The following is a 24,538-nucleotide window of genomic DNA, read 5'->3' as shown; positions in this document are numbered from 1 at the left end:
GGCTAATTCACAGACCACATTTCAACAACTGCACTATCCTGTAGGTTCATTCTGTACATCATGAAGAATATCAGACCCTATCTCACCGAACAGGCTACACAGATACTAGTCCAGACTCTTGTTATCTCAAAACTGGACTACTGATATGCACTAATCTCCTGGCCTCCCAGCCAGCTCCATCAAACCCCTCAGATGATTCAGAATGCAGCAGCACGCCTCGTCTTCAACCAGCCCAACAGAACCCATGTCACACCCATCTTCATCTCGCTCCACTGGCTTCCTGTACCCGCCCGCATCATATTCAAGGCCTTGATGCTCACATACAAGACCTTGTCTGGAACAGAACCCCCATACCTCAACACTCTCCTTGAGGCTTATGTTCCCTCACGCAATCTGCGATCGATTAATGACCGACGCTTAGTAGCTCAGCGTGGCTCAAGGTCCCTTTCCAGAACCTTCACACTAACTGTCCCTCAGTGGTGGAATGAACTTCCAACCTAAATCCGAACCACAGAATCTGTCACTATCTTCAAAAAACAGCTAAAGACCCACCTCTTCCGTGAGCACATAACTAACCCCTAAAATGCCAACCAAAAAATAATGCCAAAATAAATCTATATATATGGAGAACATAGGACCCTGGGAAAATAGATACGCTCCTCCCATTAATAAAGTAATCAGAGGAAAAATTGGGTTGTCTGTTTTCATTTATATCTAAGTATTTCTGTAAATTCGACTCATTTTGAAGATATGAATGAACACAATATTGTGTGGTATCGTGATACATCAGCTGCTACAGTATCGTAAGATATGTCTAACCCTAGTCTGTGCACGAATTTGAGCTGAATCAGTTTCACGGTGCAGAATCGAATCCTTGTGGACGACTCTCGATTCTCTAGGCCTGCGGTCTGAGAATCGGCTCTTTTTTTTTTTTAACCACAACCTCGTAGACTCAAAGCCTCGTTGTTGTCGCGTTGTTTATGTGAAATGCGAAGATTTAAAGCAGACTCAAGATGAACACGGCTTTAAAGCATTGGAAAGAGGCGGCCACTGTGATCTTGGCTGCTGGGACAAAATACAAGCGAAGTGTTGAATCTCTGTGGAGAGAAACAAACCCGGTACCAAACCCGGCTTTCGATTATGAAGTCCTGCTGCTCAAGCGGAGCGGGAAAAGCGGCTTCATGCCCAACGCTTATGTGTTTCCAGGTGGATTAGTGGGACCGTCCGACTTCTCCGCCGAGTGGCTGGAAGTTTTTAAAACGTTCAGACACTTGCCCAAGTTCGGCATAGCGACGGTGAAGCAGCCGCAGGAGACGAGACCGCCGATGTTCGCGACTGACCGGAAACAGCTCGGTTCTCCGATCCCGGGGGACGTCGCGTTCAGAATCTGTGCAGTGAGAGAGACGTTTGAGGAATCAGGGGTGCTTCTGGTGTTGCCCAGTCAGGAGGCAAACCCGCAAAACACTGACCATTACTCCGGAAATGACAAGTCGGATAACTGCGTCACTCGGTCGGGGCTTACAGAATTGTCCGATCGCTGGGACAAAAGTCTGATCGCTAAGTGGAGATCGCTGGTCCTGGAGAACTCGTGGAATTTTATCCGGATGTGCAGAGAACTCGAGTGTTTACCCAACATATGGGCTCTGTACGAGTGGGGGAACTGGCTCACTCCCACCGGTGCGTCCCGGCAGCAGAGGAGATACGACACTGCCTTCTACATGTGCTGCTTAAAGGACATCCCGGACACACTGCAGGACCAGAGGGAGATAGAACTTTATAAGGTGTTATATGTCTTAGTGTGTGTGTGTGTGTGTGTTTGTGTTTCAATCCATTTCTCAACATGCCCTTGTTCATTTGACCTTGTTACACACGGACAGCAGTAATCTAATTATTGACCTTACTCTGAATAATAATGTGATTAAGGAGTTTACGAGTTGCTTTTAGAATACTCCTGTCATGTACCCGTTTTACATGTTATAGAACATAATAAGATTCACGGCACACGTCATTACGTCGCCACGCCACGCCGTCCGACGTCCCTGCAGAATTTCACGTATCAACATACAGTTGGTCTTCGTTATGGTACCGTATACAGTTTTGGGCGTTTTTATTAAAAAAATTTACGAACGCTTTAAGTGCAGTTAATTATTTGTCATGCTGTACGTGCAAATAGACAACTGCTTGAAGCCGTGGGCTGCGCCCAAACCGCGTACTTACCGTCTATATAGTAGCCGAGATACATGTATTTTCCCCCACTACAGGCCTATAGTAGGCAAGTATGCGGTTTGGGACACAGCCGTACTCTCTTGCTCGCCGTAAAATGTTGAGTACTGCGTGTGTGATCGTGTCCTGTCGCAAAATGCGGTGAAAACTCTCACGACGTTAATAGTGTGATTAAGGTGTGTACATGTCTGTAATACACGTCGATAATGCGACTAAAACAGGAATACTCCACGTCTTAATTCGATTATTGCTTACTTCGAGTATGACCTTAATCGGATAAAGGTAATTAAAAATTGCTGTTTACATGGTAGTTTCTTAATCAAAGTATGGTCTTAATCGGGTTAAGAGTGGATTATTGTTGTCCATGTAAACGCACTGCATGAGCGATGAGATACTTCCTACCTGCTTTTAGTTCCTGTCTACTGCTGGATATTTTTCACCGAGTTAAAATATTACAGTTCTTTGTTTCAGTGGTACATTTGAAAGAAAACGTGTACGGTAGTAAATCATGTGCCGTACAGTAGGCCAGGGCTGTGTGATCAATCGAGTTTTCGATTTCAATCTCAATTATGGCTTATGATGATGAAAACGAAATAATCGAGATAAAACAATTATCGCGCCGTGTTCAGTTTCACAATGTTCTTGTTTCGTCTTTTTTAAAAAGCGCACGCCATTTTTCTTTACAGTGGCACGCTTTCGCTCCTCCCTAAAAGGCCAAGGTCGCTCCCCGCTAGTCTGCCAGCGTTTTTAGTTCAGCTCGAGCCAAGACGATGGAAAGAGAGAGCCGTTGGTCGACAAGAAAGATAAAGCCGTTTCAGTCGTTTTGAAACAATTTGGATTCAAGGAGCCTGATGGGAACAAAAAGAAATGACGTTTGGTATCACTGGAAAGCTCGCTTCCTCTAGCGTCATGACCACTGGTCTAAATACGCTCATTTACTTTCTAGAGCTCAAGTAGAAACTACACCCCATCTTTAAACCAGGAGACAGAGTTTCAGCTGAGGAAGTTTAAAGTTCATTTCCGGCGATGCGATTTGCCGAAATGTGTCATGTGATGTGCCCCACTAGCTTTGTTTCATTTATTTAATTAAACAAATGTATTTAATTTTTGTTTTACATTTTTTTTCAATTGAATTATATTCAAGGAAATCCACTTTAAAAATACAATAAAGTGTTTAAAAAAAAAAGTTAAATAAATGCTTGATGTTTCCAAAGTCAGTGAGTAATTGTGATCTCACTGTTGACCAAAATAATTGTGATTATGATTTTTGCCATAATCGAGCAGCCCTACAGTAGGCTACATTTTGGCCACGGAGGTTTCTCCTTGGAGCTGGACGTACGGTACACGGCACTGGGCGACACCAGGAGCTCTCAGGCTACGTTCACATATACAGCGATTTTATCGCTGCAAGTCGCTGTACTGTGAAGTCACCAGTAGGCGTTCCTATTCCTGGTTGCCACAGTAACATTTATCAGTGGGTGATGCAGCTGGCATTTCACATTTTACAACAATATATGTATAAATGCATCATATTGTACGAGATGAAGGAGAAGCAGCGTGAGCTCTTCGCCACTGCAGCCATCTGCCTGCAGTGAAAGAGCAAGTGCCTGACTGTCTGGGTTCACGAAAGAATTCGGACTCGCAGGCAGCATGAAGGATAACGGATCACATGCGCTCTACTGTCTTCACTCCCATTGCACCAAGTTGCTCCAAATCTGCATAAAGTTAAACTTTTCTCAACTTTGTCACTCCACAGGACACGCACACATCTAGTCGACAAAGGTCACTGTGCCTCATGCTTCCAGAAGTCACCAGCGCTCATTGAAAACGAACTGTCTCCGGACGCTTTGTCGCTGCGAGCCGCTGTGTGTGTGAACGTATCTTTAAGATTTCATTGCTGCAAGTCGCCAGTCGGCATTACTACTACTGGTTGCCATAGTAACATTTATCAGTGTGTGGCGCAACCAACAATCCACTTTCAACAACAAACCGGTTTTCTTCCCTCTAATATCAAACATTCTGGAGGGAGAGAGTGTGTATATAAAATTCACCCACGTTTAAATATATATATTTAAAAAAAATGTGCGTCATATCCTATGAGATGATGGAGAAGCAGCGTGAGCTTTTCGCCTTTCCGGCCATCTATCTGTGGCGAAAGCGCAAGCGCCAATTAGATTAACTTAGCTCATGATAAATCCTACAATGACTTACGCACCGCAATACGTATAGCTCCCTATGTGTAGAAGGTTTTTAACCACCTTCTGGGATTGAATCCAATAACTGTTTTGTTACTTGGAAGTGACCATGTACCCTCTTATCTCCCTCTCCTACAGTGGTCTACGCCACCTGAAATACTTCACAGCTACCGGGAAAGGAAAGTTTGGATCGCACATCCTCAGTTATATGATATTGGACGAATGTGCAAGCTTCCATTACTAAGTGACCTTCACGACTTTGCCAAACAGAGATCGATAGAAGGCTGTGAGCGGTGCCTACCTGTTATCTTGAAGGCTACTGACTGCAGCATTTCACTCTTACCAGGTTTGGATTCGAAGTTAATCAAAAGAAATCACTTTTGCTTGGCAGAATTTAATTAATATGATATTTAATAATGGCATCAGTGCATTGCTATATTAGATGTAATGTAACGTGATCTAGGACTAGGCATAATTTGTATTGTGGGTTTACAAAGCAGAGCAGAACTGGCTGTAACTATGAAGAATTTTCAGACTTTGGGAAGCAAGTTTTTACTGTACCGGATTTATTTATTTATTCATTTATTAACATTAGTGGCTTGCTGCAGAAGGCAGCAACTGCTTATTAGAGTGAAACAGAAAAACTATGATTAGTTTATGTAAAGTCAAACAAGTAGTAGCTAGATAATTAGATACAATGTTTGATGGCTAATAAAGCTATTTTTAAAACAATAAAGATCTAAAATCTAAACTAACTTTTAAAATCTTATTAGCGCATCCGTCCATCTTCTGCTTTATCCCAGTTTATCATCTTCATTCATCAAACGCTTTTCCCCAATCGAGGTTGTGAGGGTCAGAGCGGTTTTTGGAGGTGGGAAAAAAACCGGCAGGATAAAAACAAAACAAAAACATCATCAATAAAAAAAAAAAACCTACAATTATTTAACCCTTAAAAATTTAAGGTTAAATTTTGTAACACATTTGTAAAACGTTGAGGTGCTCGCAGAGCTCAGTGGTTAAGACTACTGATCAAAAAGTTCAAATCGCAGCACCACCGAGCTGCTATTGCTGTGCCCTTGAGCAAGGCCCTTAACCCTCAACTGCTCAGTTGTATAAAATTATTTAAATGTCAGTCTCTCTGGATAAGGCCTTCTATAAATGGTGTAAATGCATGAGTTTTGGTGTTTGTCAGATCCTGGCTACACTCCTAATTATGGCCTCACTCATGGCACAATATTTTCATCCTTTTCCTCCATCTACACCTGCAGGTTAGCATGTAGATCACATTCCAAATGCACTTTTAGATCAAATTTCAAAGTTCTGCCTCCCTAAATATGCCCTTACCCTTGGAAATACATCGCAAGGCAGAAGAGAAAAGCATTTGAGTTTCCATTTCTTGAAATAAAACCACATGACACCAATCAGTACTTAAGCATAACAAGATTGACCAAAAATGCAAAAAAATCTGGCTGTCATACACTCTTAATACTGAAATTGCAAGCTATATTTGTTCATAGCTAGCAGTAATAAGTAGCAAAAGACAAGAAACGACAACTACTGTACATCATGTCTGTTGAAGGTTCGCTTACATGAGATTGACTAAAAATAATGTAATGGTTTACAAACCACTGCCCGGTTTTGAACAGTGGTTGTGGAGTACGTCTCCAGACGTGTTTAGATTAAAGAGAGTCCAGATGTTCTATTATGTATAACCAACATTGTTTAACAAATGTCTTTTTTGCATTGCTTACGAATCCACAGGTGACAGTTTATACCCAGAGAAAACTGATAGCAGTGTGTCTACAGAGAAGTGTTTGGAGGAGCTGCAGAAGGACAGTCCAAATCTGCATCGCATTGTGATACACAATCCTTACAAAAACTCTGTCTATATGAACATCACACCTAAATACAAGCATCTACCTCCTCAAACCACCTCCGAGTCCAAGCATGACAGCAAGCTCTAACACTGAATTTATGGCAGTGTTCTAAGGGTACAATTAACCTAATGTAGGTAGGTAAAAGCTTTACAGATTTAATAACATAGTTTAATATTGTAAAGTATGAGTTTGATGTAAAAGTTACTGCTTCTGGATGTGATGTTGAATTCAGTCGTTGAGGCTGAATATGGTTGAATAAAGCAAACCAACGTGCTATATTTATCCTTTGTAGTAGATTTTATCATTGTAGTACAGTTAACAGGTGCATCTAAAAAAATTGTAATATCGTGGAAAAGTTTTTTTTCCCCCCTGTAATTTAATTCAAAAAGTCAAACTTTCATATTTTCTAGATTCGTTACACAAAGTGAAATATTTCAAGCCTTTTTTGCTTTAATCTTGATACTTACAGCTCATGGAAATCAAAAATTCAGTATCTCAAAATATTAGAATAAAGAATTTATAATACAGAAATGTCGACCTTCTGAAAAGTATGTTAATTTATGCACTCAATACTTGGTCAGAGCTCCTTTTGCATGAATTACTGCATCAATGCGGCATGGCATGGAGGCGATCAGCCTGTGGCACTGCTGAGGTGTTATGAAAGCCCAGGTTGCTTTGATAGCGGCCTTCAGCTCGTCTGTATTGTTGGGTCTGTTGTCTCTCAGATTCTCTATGGGGTTCAGGTCAGGCGAGATCGCTGGCCAATCAAGCACAGTAACACCATGGTCAGCAAACCAGTTACTAGTAGTTTTGGCAATGTGGACAGGTGCCAAGTCCTGCTGGAAAAGGAAATCAGCATCTCCATAAAGCTCGTCAGCAGATGGAAGCATGAAGTTCTCTAAAATCTCCTGTTAGACGCTGCATCGACACTTGACTTGAGAAAACACAGTGGACCAACACCAGTAGATGACATGGCACCTCAAATCATCACCGACTGTGGAAACTTCACACTGGACTTCAAGCAACTTGGATTCTGATCCTCTCCACTCTTCCTCCAGACTCTGGGACCTTGATTTCCAAATGAAATGGAAAAATTTACTTTAATCTTCCCCATGATTGTGGTTGTGTATACTGAACCAGACAGAGATTAAAGGCTCAGAAAACCTTTGCAGGTGTTTTGAGTTAATTAGCTGATTAGAGAGCTTCTCAGGTCAACATTTCTGTATTATTAATTCTTTATTCTAATAATTTGGGATACTGGATTTTTAATTTCCATGGGCTGTAAGCCATAATCAAGATTAAAACAAAAACAAAAAAAAAAGGCTTGAAATATTTAAATTTGTGTAATGAATCTAGAATATATGAAAGTTCCATAAAAAAAATAAATAATAAATTACAGAAAAAAACCCCAAACTTTTCCACAATATTCTCATTTATAATGATTGTCATCTAGTGACACATTTCATCAAGTCAAGTATATACAGGTCCATCTCAAAAATTAGATCACTATAGGGTGGCAGATAGGTGCAGCATGTCCCATTGCTGCTTCACAGCCCCAGGATTCCTGGTTTGGTCCTAAGCTCAAGTTACTGTGTGGCATTTCGCATGTTCTCCCTTTGCCTGCATGGGTTTCTTCCCACCCCCCCAAGAACCATGCCAGTAGGCTAATTGGTTATTCCATCCGAGGTGTGTTCCCTGACCAGGATAAAGCAGTTACAGCTGATGAATGTAGGAATCTCATTATAAATAACAAAATGCTGCATATAAGTAACCTGAACAGTTGACTATACTATAGTTGTTGCATGAGAATTACTAACTGTACATACATTACATACAAAATCTTTACTATTTCTCATATCATGCAGTAACGAAAATTCATGAAACTGTTAGAATTTCTCCCAATGCGTACCTGGTTGTCTATGAACGGACCACAGTGTGGGCATCTCTCTGTGTGGGTATTTGAGTTCTAGAATGTCACATTTAATTGCTCAATTGAGGTAGTATAGATATATAGTAAATGTCCTGTTGCAGTTTGTTTTCATAATCAGTCCCTCTGGAATTTTGTTTGGAGGAGCTTGCAATTTTTCAAAAATAACCACAGATTTGGGCCAAGATGGACCATGTGACATCACAACACGCATTCAACCAAAACCCCCGCAAAAGACAGTGCAAAGCTATTTTGTGCAATTTCTCCAATTCAAGTAGTTTTCCACAAAAATAACCCCCCAAAAACTCTGCAAGTTGCAGCAAAATTAAGCATTTTTGGCCACAACAATCACAAGAAACTTTTTTTTTAATCCTGTACAGACTGCATAATTCAAGAGGTTGTGTTGCACTTATAAGCAGTCATAGCTCAGGTCCTTTTGAGCTGAAGCTATAGAAGTTGTGGTAAGAATAGCAAAAAATTTAAGCAATAAGGAAACATTAATTTAAACTAGAAAAACTGTATAATAATAAACAAAAACATCAGTAAAAGATCAGACACAAAGGGTGTGAATCTTTTCAGTTTAATCAGACAAACAACCCGACCAAAGAAACTACAAAATGACTTCGCGTTGTATGCACGTTGCTATACTTCTGTGGAGACAGTAGCATGAAAATTTTAACTTCCATCACAATTTAAATAAACCTCAACAGAAAACATTCAGAAATAACACTCCTCTAGACATCTAATGAAATCCTCACTCTACAATTCCAGTGAAAACCATAACTTAAATGACAAAGAAAAAAAAAAAAAATAATAATCAGCTTTTAATTCAACTGAAGGCTGCTTCATAGAATTACTTAATTAATTTGTTTTTAGACTTATGTTTGGTCATGGTGGCAAGTTCTACATGGCTCCACTTATTAGGATTTCAAATTTCACATTGCGAAACAGAACTTGGAAGTAGAAAAAGGCAAAAACTGTACAATTTCTTACTATTAAATACAATCACTCTGTACCAATAATGACAAACATCCCACAGGTAAGTTTTTCAGAGTACATTTAAACAAACAGCAGCTTAAAATCTAGATATAAAATGCCAAAATTTGCAACGTTAATCCCAATTCGCCAACAATAGGTCTTTTTTTTTGCTAGCAATCTACTGTTGAAATAAAAGCTACTGAAAACAGGGTGCCAAATTTTCAAAAGAGGGCAATTTGATATATATTAAAAAAAACAACAACAACAACAACCCAAATATAGTTTGTAATTAGGAAAGGGTGGGGGAAGCCTTATTATGGAAAGAAGGTTTTACTCTTCAAATAGAAGACACGGTAAAGGCAGTACTACAAAAGAGGGGTGTGGCTAGACCATGACAAAGACCTGAAACTTTAACAGATTTGCCAGATTGTGGGAAACTTGAGATGCTTTCTGCCAACCATTCAACATGAGACAAAATTTCTGAACAGAACAGCTGAAATTTGCAAGGACTGGGTCGATCATTATAAAGTCCATCTACAAACTTCACTTTCAAACATGGTTTCAACACGTGTTTATGACTAGATTTAAAATCAATTATTAAAATGGGACCACATTGGAAGAGTAGACAGACATGAAAAATACATAAAATGTGACCAACAGCAACATGCAAAACTTTTGGCACCATTTTATTCATTTTTATAATTTTGTCTTTTTTTTTTTTTAACAGAACTAAATCACATTTTGCTGAGGATGTCAGTGCAGTTACAAAAAAACATGCATACTCATATATATATATACTAACTGTGACAAGAAACTCAATTTTGCTAATTTTATGCATTTTTTTTTTATTTATTTCAGACTAATCCTGATTCACACAAAAAAGAAAAAAAAAAGAAAAACATGTGCCTATGGTATCTTGACACACTAAATGGAAAAAGGAAGAAAAGCAATTCAAGTGTCTATTGTAATGTCACACTGTTAAGGAACTCCCAAAATTATGCCATCAAAAATCATGCCAACTAACCTACCACAATATTACAAGGTTATCCTCAGTTTCAGCAAAATGTGACTGCAGAAAACCCTAAAAAGGTGTACAACAAGTGAGAGAAAGAGGAAAAACACACCCACACACACACACACACACACACAGTGATTCTATAAATGGATTGGCTGCTTTTAGAGGAAAACAAATGAGTAAAACTGAGTGCACTAGAAAGACTGCTCTAAAACAACAAAAAATAAAATTGGCTAAACAAAATTTTTTTTTAAACTGGGTAATGAAACAATGAAAATTAAAAGCCTTTGCACAATCTAGTGGTTATGTTTGCAAGTTCTAGAAAAATAGACTCTGTTCGGAACAATATTCAAGAAACTTTTTACATTTTAGTTAATAACAGCAGTCTTTCTAGTGCCCCCTATTGGCAGCACAAACAGAAATGAACACCACACAAAACAAACAAAATAAGTAACCACTAAGCGTCAAAAGTTAACAAAAAAAGGTCAAGGGTGAAAAATTTCAAGCGTCAGAGAAGCGAAGAGGACAACGGACTGGACGATGAACTTTTGACGTCACATCGACATGCTAGGGAAACGATGAACAAACGGGCACGAAGATATCTAGAACAAAACAAAAAATAACGAACAACAAAACTAGGTTAAAGCCACAACAGAAAAAAGGAGAGGAGAAGAAACAGAAAATCATGTAAATGATTATCTCTGCATGGAGAAGGTTGGGGGACACAGGTACACATTACTTACTTTGGATAGAACATTGAATGCAACACAGGGGATAAGAGGAAGGAAAGTGGAAAGGAGAGACAAGCAACATGCCAAAAGGAGTTAAGGGGAAAATTTACATCAAACACCACCAAGAGACAACAAACAGTGTCTACCACAGTTAAAACAAAAGGAACCAGGGTTTATTTTAGTAGGTAGCTAGGGTTTTCAATATACTTCTGAAAATAAGAAAATGAAAAAGCAATTGCCATCAGCAACATTCAACCTTAAGCTGACATCGTTTCAGCTCAGGACTTCACATTTTTTAAGCGTCAACTCAAATAGCTGTATTTTCAGACTCAAAAAAAAAAAAAAAAAAAAAAAATCTTTGTGCTTTAAAGATTTTCTAGACCTCTTTGTACATGAGTTCAGTTTGTGCTTGATCTCTTAATCATTTTGGGTAATACAATAGACAACGTGAAGGCAGCTTACTAGTTGTGCATATAGGTCCTATAACGGGCAAAAGTGGTCGAAATTATTCGATAGATTTACAATCTAAAACGGAACGTTAATAACGAATGGCAAACAGCCATATTATGTATATTCAAGTTGCACAAATTAAGACAAAATGTACCCACAAGCAGCTTGTATAGGACTGTTTGGCACATCAGTGAAACTACGCAACCATACTGTCAGTGTGCAGCTGCTTCCTGTACCGTGCCTAACCCAGCACTTCTACACAATGACTTCTCCTTGTACTGTAAATCAGCATTACAACAAAAATGATTACCCCAACAAGTATATAGTAGTAATAAGGTATGGGCAGAGTCCACATGTAAAATAATCTTTGGATTCAGAAATGGACATTTCACTAGAACCCCTCTTAGGGCTAACCTAGTGTATACAATTATGGTTTAGGTGAATTGTTTTTACAGAGGCACAGACCATGGATTGAGCATTCACAGGACCAGAATCGAAACATTGAAAGTGTTCCAGGGTTCAGACTAAAGCTACTGTAGCTCATGAATACATTAATACGGTTATACGAATACTCAGAAGTTGCAACCTTTCATGCTAAGAGTTCTTTTATTAGAATGATTATTTTAATCTTTGATTAATACTCATTATTGTAGTACAAAAAAAAAAAAACAGCTATAAAACTATTGTCTTGTACGTTCTGACTGACATCATACAGGGGATCATACCACACGTAATAATTTGGCAATACCAGCTGTTATTCAAAGGACAAATCGAAGGAAACTACAGTATGTTGCTTATTTATATTACATATTATATAAGTGAGCATTTAGATTTAAAATCGTACACCTGGCAGCACATCATAGCTACAGAACTCCATGAAACAGTCTATATTTGATACACCAAGAAATAAAAGCTGCTGTTTTTGTGATTATGCAAGAGATATATTTCAAAAGCATTCACATGTATATACTGGGACCAGTTTCCACTTGTACAACAACTTTAGCTGAACCCTGGAAGAGCATCAGAGAGACTTCAGCACCCCAAGAACTATGCATGAACTCTTGATACAATTTTGAGTGTTGGACAAAGACAATACACTTAGCTAAAAAGGGCCACACGCCTGTTGCTTCAACAATTTGTGAATGTATTCACAAAACTTTACATCAGGATTCTACAAAATACTGCTGAATTTTCTGAGTGATTATTAAACATTTTAATTCAGAGAAATAATTTACGCAATATTATAAAACCTCTATAAAAATAGAAAAAGGCATAATAGTTAAGTAATATACACAATCTGGTCAAAGGTTTCTCTTCCATGTCCATAAAAACACCAAGACCCTGTAGGCCTCAAGTATTAATGAAATGATTAATCTTTCCTTGTTCTGATAAATATTTACTAATCATAATTGATCATGAATACAATTTGAAGTGTACAGAGTAACTTAAACATGCGAAACTATAAGTGGGAAGGAAGAAAACAAATGGGGTCAAAATGAGACAAGTAATTACTTGGTTATTTCACAAGAATATGTTGGAGTGGAAGAAATAAAATAACTTAAGTCTTTTTTTTTTTTAAGCACTATCTGTAATTTTAGACAGACATCACACTCAGGATGAAATTATTGCTGAACGCATACAACAACCACTTGGACTGAGGTGAAAAAAAAATAATTCTAAATAATCGTTATATCCCCAGCCAAAAAATAAATAAGTCAGGCAACTTGAATGTCATCTCTCCAAAAGTTCTACATAATACTTTGAAGGTCATTTCCGTGGCACGAAGTGACTTCAGCAGTGGATAGTAATTAATTAAAATGCCTTGGGCAAAATTAAAGTGGCTTGTGTCCTTGAGGTGACGAATAAGGGAATGACTGTATGTGAAATGCATACAAATAGATCTAATCTTTCCAACCCAAAGTAAACTATATTAGGGATGCTTTCGGCATTCGGTACTAATCGATTATTACGCTTTAGGTTAAATTTAAGTTAATTTGACTGATCAAAAATGAGGCAATCCTGAGAGTAAAAATTACATCCCTATATCCCTGTCAACTGACCAGCTTGTGCTAAGCAACATATTTGTATGTGCTAACAAACAATATAGGAAAAAATTATCGAAAGTATACCAAATACAAGATATTATGATTGTTGTTTTTTTTTTTTTTGGTAGGTGAAAAAGAAACATTTAATGAAAGCCACTAACAAAGACACTTTTGTCAGCCAAAAACAAACTTTCACATCAACCTATTTTAGATAAATTAGCAGTATTTCAAATAAATAAATAAATAACTGAAATAAATAGACAAAACAATAAAAAGGCATCTATGGAAACAGAGTCTGATGAAGAGCAATCTGACATTCAAGATGCTCCAAATCATGGTGAAAGAACGATTATCGTTTGCATGTATGCAGCAGACCTCCAAATTCTATTTAAAAGGCAGCTTACAAGGAGGCATCAGTTTGACTATCCACGTATACGATTCGAGTCAATAGTGTAAACACAACAGGTAAATCTGCAGGAACATGACTGGGATGAGATAATGACTGTGGAACTGAGAGCAGTCAGAGACTGGCTTTCATTGTGCAACATCCATTGATGAACGATTTGTACACAGCAAAAGATTAATATGGCACCAAAATGTTAAGAAAAGAAATAAATATCCAGAACATGAAGCCTAACAATTTGAAAGAATTTCTTAGCCGAACAACCTCAATTTTGCATGTTGCTTTTCCTTTTCTTTGTGATGTTTTTAAGAAAGAAGATATGTAGGATAGGTAAACAGGAGTGAAGGAACAGTAAGAGAGGGTTAAGGGTGGGGCAGGCGTTCGAACTTTTCCAGTGTCACACTCAACTTACCAGAAACACATTTTCAAACCAAGTCCATTTCAGAGTAAAAGCACTCAATATGGCTTGCTGTCATTTTTGGATCGTTTCAGTTGAACCTTCAGTCGTTTCATTCCGATCTGAAAACCGTTCATTGACTGAATGGCCGCCTGGGACGAAACGGGATTGTCGTAACTCACAAAGCCTGTAAATAAATAAATTAACAAATACATTTATTTATGCATGGTGACAGATCATTGTTGAGCATAAAAAGAACATCAGTATCAATAATTAGCTCAAAATAACACTAACACTAATCCTTTTCCTAAAGTTGTATTTGTGTCCAGAAATCCTGAAAAGTCTGCAATTTTCCCCTTCATCATCTCAATTTGGTCACCTGCCAGGATCCACCCACTAGCTAACGCTCCATTATCACACAACTAACCAGCCAGGGAGGGTGGGGCAAACATGCTTCCTTTAAGGCATCTGAACCCAACCTCTGCATCTTTTTAAACTGCTGCTCATGCCGCGACACAGGCCAGTGTAAAACACAACAAAAGTGCTATCTACCCACTTCTGCATACATGAGCTCACAGATGTCTGTGATTGACCTGGAAGATACAGTATGCTATCCTCACACCCAGAGAGTACAGCCAATTTTGCTCTCGTCTCCCAGCGATGTATGGCTGTGGCATAGTCGGGACTCAAAATTGCAATACCCCAATGATGCTGTAAATGCTTTTCTGAGGCGCCACATAGGAGCAAAATATTTCATTCTCTAGTCACAGATAAGAAATGCTTGTTTTTGTTTTGTCAAATAATACAATATCCTTGACATCCTGGCAAAGTCATGGATTGTATCATTAACCCAAATATAGTGAGCATATAAAATAGTTTTGGTTTAATACGCAAAAACAAAGACAGTGGAACAAGAGAGTATGTACCCTGTATCCGAACATGAAGCTTGAAATTAATATGCAGGAAATATTCAGGATGTTATTGTTGTGCTTATAGTCATGATGATAGTTTGTAAATGCTTAATTACATGCAAGTTCTACTATCTACAGTGTAAATAGTATTTGGACAGTGTAGTCTGAATAAAGCATTACCAAAAATGTCAAATCAATGGCCCAAAATAATTTGCATTAAAAAGTCTGAATTACACAGCCCAATCAGTAACAGCTTACCAAAACATTTGCTGAGGTTAGTCTGTTTGTCTATGAAAACCTTGGCAGAGATAACACTGCCAAAAGGCATGAACATCTGAAGCAAGTCCTGGTCACCAAACTCCTGTGGCAGGTGATAAATGAAGAGATTTGCACCCTCTGGACCTATGGAGAAAATACAGAGCATGTAAGAGAGAAGAGTGGGTAGTGGAAAAAAGAAAAGAAACTGATGAATATATAATCCTAAACGCAGGTCCTGCTGACCTCATAAGAGATTGGTACATATGGTATAGATATATTCAAAAGGACTGCATTACCATAATGGTAGTGTCAGCATCAGACCCTCCAATCTAACGGGCTCTCTGCAGTTCCATGTAATTCCATATACTGGCTCAGAACACCACAATGTGTGCTTTTCAGAGTGAGATATTATCAATTCATGGAAGCATCTCTTTAAATGTTTAAGCTGCAGGTTTTAAAAACATTTGAAAAGTCACCCTCTCTGAAAAAATGCCATTGTGAGCTTATTGCAGAAGAAAAATTTATGTTAGCTTGCTGATTGAGGAGAGTACCAAATAATATACGTTCAGTGAGAATTCAAAGATGCATCCCAAACAACAAGCCAAGTAATACACCTAAATAGTGACACCAATGGTATAGGGGCATACTACCTAGTACAGTAGTATGCAATTTGGGAGTCAATCTAAGTATTCAAGAAAACTGCTCAGTATTACAGAAGTGTTACAAGAACACAATATTAATTTGCACATCAGTATGACAGTCACATGCACTCAGTATGAGATGAAAGAGCAAAACCTCGCAACAAGAGCTTGTCTTTCAGCCAATGTCAGCCAGTTAACACTCACTGAGGCTGCCTGATCTAGCAGCAGTGCATGTGCATTGCCAACCTGCTGCGGTCCAACTGTGCCCATTCTGCTATACCAGAAACAGCTTGTAACTTACAGAAATCATCTAACATTAGCTAGCTAGATAAAATATAAACTCTGGTTTAAGGAAATAGGGTTGCTCTGTAATCTCCCAGCTGCATGGCGGCACACTCCATCTTCCCCACTAGCCAATCATGAGCATATGTGAGCTCATGCATGCAGGAGGGGGTGGATAGTGCTGCCCCTGGCATTGCATAAGCAGCAGTCGGAAGATACGCACACGGCTGACTTTGTGTGCCTTGGAGGAAGCGTGCGATAGCCTTCCCCATAAAATTGGGGAGGCTCTGGGCCAGGATGCATTAGCACACCCCTGGTCAGATCTAAAACTGGACGCTTTTCAGCATCAGTTATTAAAGGGAGAAAAGGGAAAAAAGTTCTGCATCAGTGCTGAACCAAAATGGCCATTACAGCTTAGCCATCTTAGTATTAAATTATCAAACCAGGATCCATTGCAATAGGATAAACACCACCACAGTAATACTAATTCATAAAAGATAGTGAGATGTTTATTCTGGGATAGCTGTGCTACTCCCAACACTGACCTTCTTTCTGGCTGCCAGCAGCACTGATGCTCTGCTGAGAAAGTAGGCTCTGGTTATAAAGACTGGGTAGGGCGGCAGCTGCATACTGCTGGATCCCCGAGTAAGCTGCCTGTGTCAATGCCTCCATAGTGCTGCCGGAGCCATTAGAAAGGCCTCCACTGCCCAAGCCACCATTCAACGCAGCCATACCTACAGAAACACAGAACTGTGATTACCTGTGTTACCAAATCTCAAATAATTGAAGTGCCAGACAGTTTCCTCACAGCACATGTTGGTTACCGTGTCCTGCTACTCGAAGCAAGGAGCCTAAAAACAAGGTATGGCTGAAGTTTGAGGAGTGTCCAGCTGATTTATTGACTCGTCATTGAGAAGGAACAGCAATTTGAAAAATACTTAAGATCGTCATTTCCCAATAAGTTATATTGACTATTTATTAATTAAAAGATCTCCGTCTCCTGGGCAATAAGTACAACAGTACAAATTCCACAATATGGGCCACGAACTTGCTGTGCGCATGGCACGCATTTGTGTCTGCATGCTTATGTAAAGCACGTGTGTATTGGTCGTTTCTCACCTGCTAGTGAACTCATGTTGAGGCCAGCACCAGCACCTGCAGCCAGAGACTGCAGCGCACCCAGAGAAGCCATGGTATTCACAGATGTATTAGTACTCGAGGTGGGAGAGGAACCGGCTGTGGAGAGAAAACAGAACAGAAAGGCCAGGTGGATAAGTACCAAAGGATTACAAAAAAACCCACCACTAATTTGATAAATGAAAAAAATAAAAAACCATGACAAAAGAGAAAGAAACAAACCATAGATCTGAGATTTTAAGGCAACAAGGACTTTCCTTCATAAGCATGCATTCAATTATTATAGCAAACATGGGCATTTAGGCTAAGGAAAAGGCATTACTACCATGCCCAAGGCTACCTATCAACAGACAGAACACTAGTGACCTATTAATTTCAGCAAGTGTGGAAAAATCTGTCCAAGATCTAAGTAATTGTGATGATGCAGAAACAAAGTTTTGTGGAAATGTGTGTAGAGTGAAATTGTATGTGGTAGTTTTGCAAATAAGTAGATTCAATTTCCAAAAATAAAAAAAAAATGGGTTTTAGAAATTAGGAGGTTGCCAATATCTCAAGCTGAAATAAAAAGGGAAAAAAAAAAGAAATATACTGCATTTCTCCACATAAAAAGAGCTTGCTGACTCCACTGGGATGCTTATGGTGGAGGGATCAAGAGCAGTATGGTCAGCACAGAAATAACTAAAAACATAAATGTTAATGTAAATGTTACATTACAGTACTGGCATTACGGGGTAAGAGAGGTTAAAAAAAGCAGAACGAACCCTTGCAGCCATCCCAGGCAGAGAGAGTCTGTTGTCCGGTGGCCGTACCTGAGCTAGTAAGCGCACTGAGTGGTGAGCTGGACGTGGTCAGTGCACTGCTGCCGCTTGGAGTTGCCTGAGTGGCACTCGCCGCTGCTGCCAATGCAGCCAGATTCTGCATGGCATTCAGACCTGCACATATATGCACAGATATAAATACATTGAAAAAAATATTTTTATATATTTGTAAAATTATTTTTCAATAATTTTTATAAATAATTGTATGTGTTAATTGTTAATATTTTGATTGTGATTATATAAAAGCTAATGTTATAATTCAAAAGTTCTGCAACAGAAACAAGTGCATAATATTAAGACCTTAATCTAGGCAATATTGGCATAAGTTAAAGGTTCACTGGATTTGAAGTATTTCTGCAACAACAGTATAATCTTATATGCACAGAGTTGTCTTATTTCCTACGAAAAAAAAGCATTGGGACTTTCAACTTCAAACCAAGTGATGACTAGAGCACAACTGATGAATCAGCTTCAGCTGTGTGAGAAACAAGGATCCACTTGATAATTCCTTATTTACATTTTGGATGCACATGAAACCCCAATTTACCCTCATTCATTTCTAATTTAAACAGGTGTTACAATAATGACCCAATAAAATAAACATGTTCAGCAGATTATAGTCCTATACGACTTGTAAGAATAAGGCTATTTATTTGCTCAAATATTACATATAAAAGTCTGTTGAAATCCTGGGGTTTCACTGAAATTAACTGTGTATACACAGTGATGGAAGTTTTCATTTTCTAATACAAAGCTGTTTAAGTTCAGTAGCATACTGAACCGTTTTCCAACCTCACCTGTGGGTAGCTTTGTGAATTCTATTGACAGATTTTTATTAAAATGTTAGTAATCCAATAGGTCAGACTTAGTAAGATTTAATTAAAGATTAATTTCTAAATATACAGGTGCATCTAAAAAAAAATTGAATATTGTAGAAAAGTTTATATTTTTATATAAAGGAGCCCTCACCAAGTATTGAGTGCATAAATTAACATACTTTTCAGAGGGTCGAAATTTCTGTATTATATATTCTTTATTCTAATATTTTGAGATACTGAATTTGATTTCCATGAGCTGTAATCAAGATGAAAACAAAAAAAAGGCTTGAAATATTTGTTTGTAATGAATCTAGAATATATTAAACTGTCACTTTTTGAATTATAGAAAAATTTACTTTTCCACGATAATCACATTCGAGATGCACCTGTAGGTAAAGCCAAGGCCATTCTATTTCCATTCTGATAAATCCTTATTTCATTAAAATAAAAATTAATCATGTACATGTTTCAGTTCAGTGGCCCAATTTTAGTTAGTTAAATTAAACTCTTTAAAGCTTGCATACAACTGACCAGTCAACAGCCAAATAAGTAATATAGAAAAACTGACAAATAAGTAACGTTGCCATGGAACCTGAAACAACTGATTTCTATCGGCTTACTTTCACAACATTAGACTGGTTTACTTATTACTTCACTGAAAGCATGAAGAAATTGAAAGGGTATTTTAGCTCCAAAATTATATAGGCTTATTATGGTCTTCAAATCAAACCAGGCTATTACTGTGGGTTTCTTGTATCTTTTGTGTTTTGGGGCAAGTAAAATCACCTACCCATAATGACATGTAAACCAATACTTATATGGATGCACCAAGCTGCTAGCCATTCCAATTTCTTAAAAGCCATAGTTATCTGTAAAGATTCCTACTCTGCAATACAACTCAAAGCACTGTTCTCACCTGACATGGGGTGGAGATTGTTGAGAGCACTCCCCGAGGATGCGGATTGCTGCAGGAGCTGCAAATAAAGCTAGACATTACACCAAAACAGAGAACACAGAGAGAGTCAGGACTGCTTCCAGGACTGTGAGAAGAGGATCGAGAGAGAGAGAGAGGGGGGGGGGGTGGATTGTGGTGGATTGGGGAGAGTGAGAGAAAGAAAGTTCAAGTAATGGAAGGAAAAAAAAAGATGAAAATGGTCCATAATGTAGTCCAATGATTGGGGCTGAAGTTGAAACGCTAGACCCAAATGCCAGTGTATAAATATACTGTTGCAAAACTCGAACACTTCTGCTAGGCTATTAAGGCTGGTTTATACTTGTACACTGAAGCATGTTCATACATCCGTGTCTGTGGCTAGCACATGAAAAAGCAGACATGACTGATTTGCACACCACCTAAACTCTAACAGTGTGCTGTGCGTTTATTAAGGCCAGCACATCAGGCAAACACATTTGTCTTCTAGTGTTGTTTGCTGTGTGTATTTTAGGTAGTCACTTCACTGTCTATATGTTTATTTGAATAAAATTTAAAATGTACCCCCATTTTAAAGATACTTAATGTTTTTTGTTTTTTTTTATATATTCCTTTATTGTGCTTCTCACAAATTAAACACCGCCTATTATGCCCATGCAGACCAATAATGTGCTCACAGACAGTAAACCCTGCTTTTTTTTGTCCACTATAATTCTTTAACCTGACTGTAAACCCAGCATGCAATGCTGCAAAAACAAAGAAAGATAAAGGAGAAAGGTTTAGTTGTAGCCGCTCCTCAGTGGGGTTAATAAAATGTGTGCTCACAATTATATTACTATCAACCTATCCAACCATATAAAAATGGATATTACTTGATACATCCATCTGGATATTACAGCATAATAATAATTCATATTACTAGCAATGCAAAGTCTGAAAGAGCTTAAGATAGATATCGCTCTCTTTTAAAACACAATAGCCACACCTATCTTTGTATAATTTTTAAGCGTAATCTATCCTTACTGCCCTCCCCTAATATCACAGTATCAGTGATTTACAGCCTGGAAGAAAGAAATAGTGATCACCACAACCACTATTTGCTTTTACTCTCATTTTGTTCCCTGCAGTGAGACAAGAATACACACAAGTTCACAGTAAAGGCACGTATGATGGCAGACTCCCATACACTGCACAACACCCTCACATAATCACAGATATGCAGGTGCACAAGTATAAACCAGACTAAATCATTTATTAAAAGAACATTATAATGGTTATCGTTGTGATGCTTTTGACATTTACAGAAAAAAAGAAATAACAGAAATAAAGCTGTTCCTTTCCATTTTAAAATGTACCACACACCCGCATTTGTTCAGGACGCATTGTTCTACTGTTGTATTGTCTCTTATTGTACTGTTCTACTGTTTCTATTTGAAGCATGATGCTGCTGTCAAACGCTGTTGTAATACCAGACGTAGCTGTTACTATGCATCCAGAGGGTTCTTCTGTTGTAATTTGCATGGACATGTTGGGTCAAAATATTCGTCCACACACTGAGGTATACTGTATCCCTTCAGAAAGGCTCAGCAGCAGTATGGGGGAAGTAAATTAAATGGATAAATAAGTAAATAAATAATAGAAAATGAGAAAATGAGAGTAATGAGAGAGATTAAAAATAAGGGAAAGAAAAGAATTTTTCACAGCACACCCATGGAGCAGCACTAACACATTCACAAAAGGGCTCCACATCTATGTTGGTCTAGAAGGATGGAGAACACCATCAAAAGGCTCCAGGAACTTTGAATAAGCCAATGAGAAACAATCAGTAGGTATTTTCATGGTCAAATTGGTCTAAGTGGGGTTTGAATAGCCAAACATAGATCTGTTGCCCAGGTGCAAAAATTATCAAGTACAGCACAAAGAAATGTTGTGTATCCCTAATATTATAACTATTCCACGGTAATTTAGCAACTTTTTCAAAACATAGGTAGGCACATCATGTAAGTATTTCAGAAATAATTGCATGCTCTACTCAGAGAATATAGCAGTATGCTGTATGTTGCAGGTGTTCCTAAAATCTAGAAACATTTAAACCAAGCTGTGTGCCCCATGCAATGCTACAGTGTCTCTAATGTCAAAAATAATACAGGCTGCTTTTCACCGTGGCAAAAAAAAATTACACAGATCGGATATCCAGCAAATTTGTTATATGTGCTATGCAGGTCAAAGCAACAAACCAAAACACTCCAAACGGCATGTTAAGACTAGTTTATACTTCTGTGTTGAAGTACATTTGCTCATTTGTGGCGTCACACAGAGGCATGCTCCCCTCAAAAATCCTAACAGCACATGATGCATATCTTTGTTGACTGGTTGAGGCAGACATGTCTAGTTGTGTACCTGTAAATGCTGTGACACGATGTCTCATGATCTCTCAGAATGCAAAACATGTCGAACCTTGAGATGGATGGGCTAAAAACCAGACAATGTTTTTTCCAATCTTCAACCGTCCAGTATAGGTGATCCTATACCCAGTGACTGTTTACATGGACAGCAGTAATCTAATTATTGACCTTATTCTGAATAACACAATATTGTGATTAAGGTGTTTGCATGAGTCGCTTTTAGAATACTCCTTTCATGTTCCCGTTTTACGTTATAGAACATAGATCGATTAACAGCACACGTCATTACGTCACCGCGCCACGCCGTCCGACGTCCTTCCAGAATTTCACGTATCTACGTACAGTTGGTCTTCGTTATGGTACTTTGTACAGTTCTGGGTATTTTTATTCAAAAATTTTTTACGAATGCTTTAAGTGCAGTTAATTATTTGTCATGCTGTACGTGCTAATAGACGACTGCTTGAAGCCGTGGGCTGCGTCCCAAATCGCGTACTTACCTACTATATAGTAGCCGAGATACATGGATTTCTCCTACTACAGGCCTATAGTAGGCAAGTATGCGGTTTGGGACGCAGCCGTGCTCTCATTTGCCATCAAACGGTTGAGCACTGCAGTGTGTGTACGTGTCCTGTGGCAAAATGCGGTGAAAACTCACACGACGTTAATTATGTGATTAAGGTGTGTACATGTCTGTAATACACGTCAATAATGCGACTTAAACAGGAATACTCCACGTCTTAATTCGATTTGTGTTTACTTCGAGTATGACCTTAATCGGATTAAGGTAATTAAAAATTGCTGTTTACACGATCCAAGCATTGTCTTAATCGAGTTAATATTGGATTATTGCTGTCCATGTAAACTTGGTGATTGTCTCCACAGACAGGTGAAGAACCGTTCTTCTGCTGTTGTAGCCCATCCACCTTAAGGTTGGACATGTGCAGTCTGAGATGCTTTTCTGCTCACAACAGAGTGGTTATCTGAGTTACTGTAACCTTTGTCAGCTCGACCCAGTCTGGCCATTCTCCGTTTACCTCTCTCAATAACAAGGCTTTTCTGTCCGCAGAACTGCCGCTCGCTGGATGTTTTTTTCTTTATTACACCATTCTGTGTAAGTTCTCTTTTGTAATCAGCGACATCCACAATTGTCTTTGGCCAGTATTTTTCTTTGGAGAACATCAGCAAAACATCATCTACTAAGTAGTAGTAGTAGGAAGTAGTGACCAGCGTTATCGTAACCACTATTTCAGTTCTCCATTCATTCTGAAGTGAAATGTGAGACTTTCATTTAACTTCTCTGCCCCCTAGTGGACACGTTCATGTTTCTTTCAAGTATTACAGCAGCCACCAATCCAATTGTATACGCACAATGCCTTTATGTGTTCACAAATATATGGAGACAGAAGTATAAACTAGGTCTTAAACAAGTGAATGTGTGCAATGCTTAGCTATACTCACTGCGAGGTACTGTGGGCCTAGCGAGTTAAGGCCAGTTAAATTTCCCCACATGGAGGCAGCATTGAGCTGCTGCATCTGCTGTTGCAGCTGCTGGGTCATGCGCTTCTGTTCCTTATCCTTCTGTGTGTCTGCAAACTTCACCACGATTGGGGATGAACAGCCCTAATCAACATAATACTCATTTCAAGTATATATCCATATATACAGGGTAGCAAAGACTGATATTATGGTGGAAAGAGGGGAAAAAAGAAAGTGGAAACAGGGTAGAAGAGAATGTTACAGTGTTCAACTCTAGTACCTCCATGGTCTGTGACTGGTGCATGGATTTAATGGCAGACTGTGCCATCTGTCTGGCTGTGAATGTGATGAAGGCACAACCTAGATGGAGCAAAAGCAATAAAGACAGGTTTGTACAGGTAAACTGTTTCCTCCAATCTTATCCTTTTGTTTTCGCAAGGCCATGCTAAAGCTGGGCAGGTTTAAGTACTCAATCTACAGAAAATGTTACAGGCAATACAGACAAGAGCCCAGAATGTAATTTCTGAATTTGAGCAGTTTTAAAGCGTTTTCATTAAATTAAAACCACTAATAATTCTACTAAAGTATAATATAAATACTTAAACTGTATTTTGTAATTG

At 38.5% G+C, this 24,538-nt stretch overlaps 2 protein-coding genes across 8 annotated transcripts in view; one reads left to right on the top strand and one right to left on the bottom strand.

Annotated features, from left to right (window-relative positions):
* The first annotated feature begins 515 nt into the window (after window positions 1-515).
* On the top strand, window positions 516-10,099 carry nudt19 (nudix (nucleoside diphosphate linked moiety X)-type motif 19). The gene is made up of 4 exons (XM_053616571.1): window positions 516-1,781; window positions 4,557-4,764; window positions 6,180-6,429; window positions 10,059-10,099. Exons 1-3 carry the CDS (start codon window positions 1,014-1,016, stop codon window positions 6,380-6,382), a joined length of 1,179 nt encoding a protein of 392 aa, XP_053472546.1. The 5' UTR covers window positions 516-1,013; the 3' UTR covers window positions 6,383-6,429; window positions 10,059-10,099.
* The window catches only part of celf1 (cugbp, Elav-like family member 1), a 41,040-nt gene continuing 25,285 nt past the window's right edge, over window positions 8,784-24,538 (bottom strand). For 3 of the 7 annotated variants that reach the window (XM_053616558.1, XM_053616557.1, XM_053616559.1), the window contains 9 exons: window positions 24,199-24,278; window positions 23,901-24,062; window positions 20,023-20,092; window positions 18,232-18,402; window positions 17,453-17,569; window positions 16,879-17,067; window positions 15,411-15,554; window positions 14,257-14,428; window positions 8,784-10,817 (listed from right to left, as the gene is read on the bottom strand). In XM_053616558.1, coding sequence (XP_053472533.1) covers window positions 14,301-14,428; window positions 15,411-15,554; window positions 16,879-17,067; window positions 17,453-17,569; window positions 18,232-18,402; window positions 20,023-20,092; window positions 23,901-24,062; window positions 24,199-24,278 — 1,061 coding nt within the window. In that variant the 3' untranslated portion in view covers window positions 8,784-10,817; window positions 14,257-14,300. The remainder of the gene's footprint in view (window positions 10,818-14,256; window positions 14,429-15,410; window positions 15,555-16,878; window positions 17,068-17,452; window positions 17,570-18,231; window positions 18,403-20,022; window positions 20,093-23,900; window positions 24,063-24,198; window positions 24,279-24,538) is intronic. The other 4 variants (XM_053616561.1, XM_053616563.1, XM_053616560.1 and 1 more) reach the window with 3 other exon arrangements.

This window comes from Ictalurus furcatus, chromosome 27 (assembly GCF_023375685.1).
Source record: "Ictalurus furcatus strain D&B chromosome 27, Billie_1.0, whole genome shotgun sequence".
Taxonomy (NCBI): domain Eukaryota; kingdom Metazoa; phylum Chordata; class Actinopteri; order Siluriformes; family Ictaluridae; genus Ictalurus; species Ictalurus furcatus.
The sequence above is the reverse complement of the archived record's forward strand: the minus strand, read 5'-3'. Positions and strand labels throughout refer to the sequence as shown.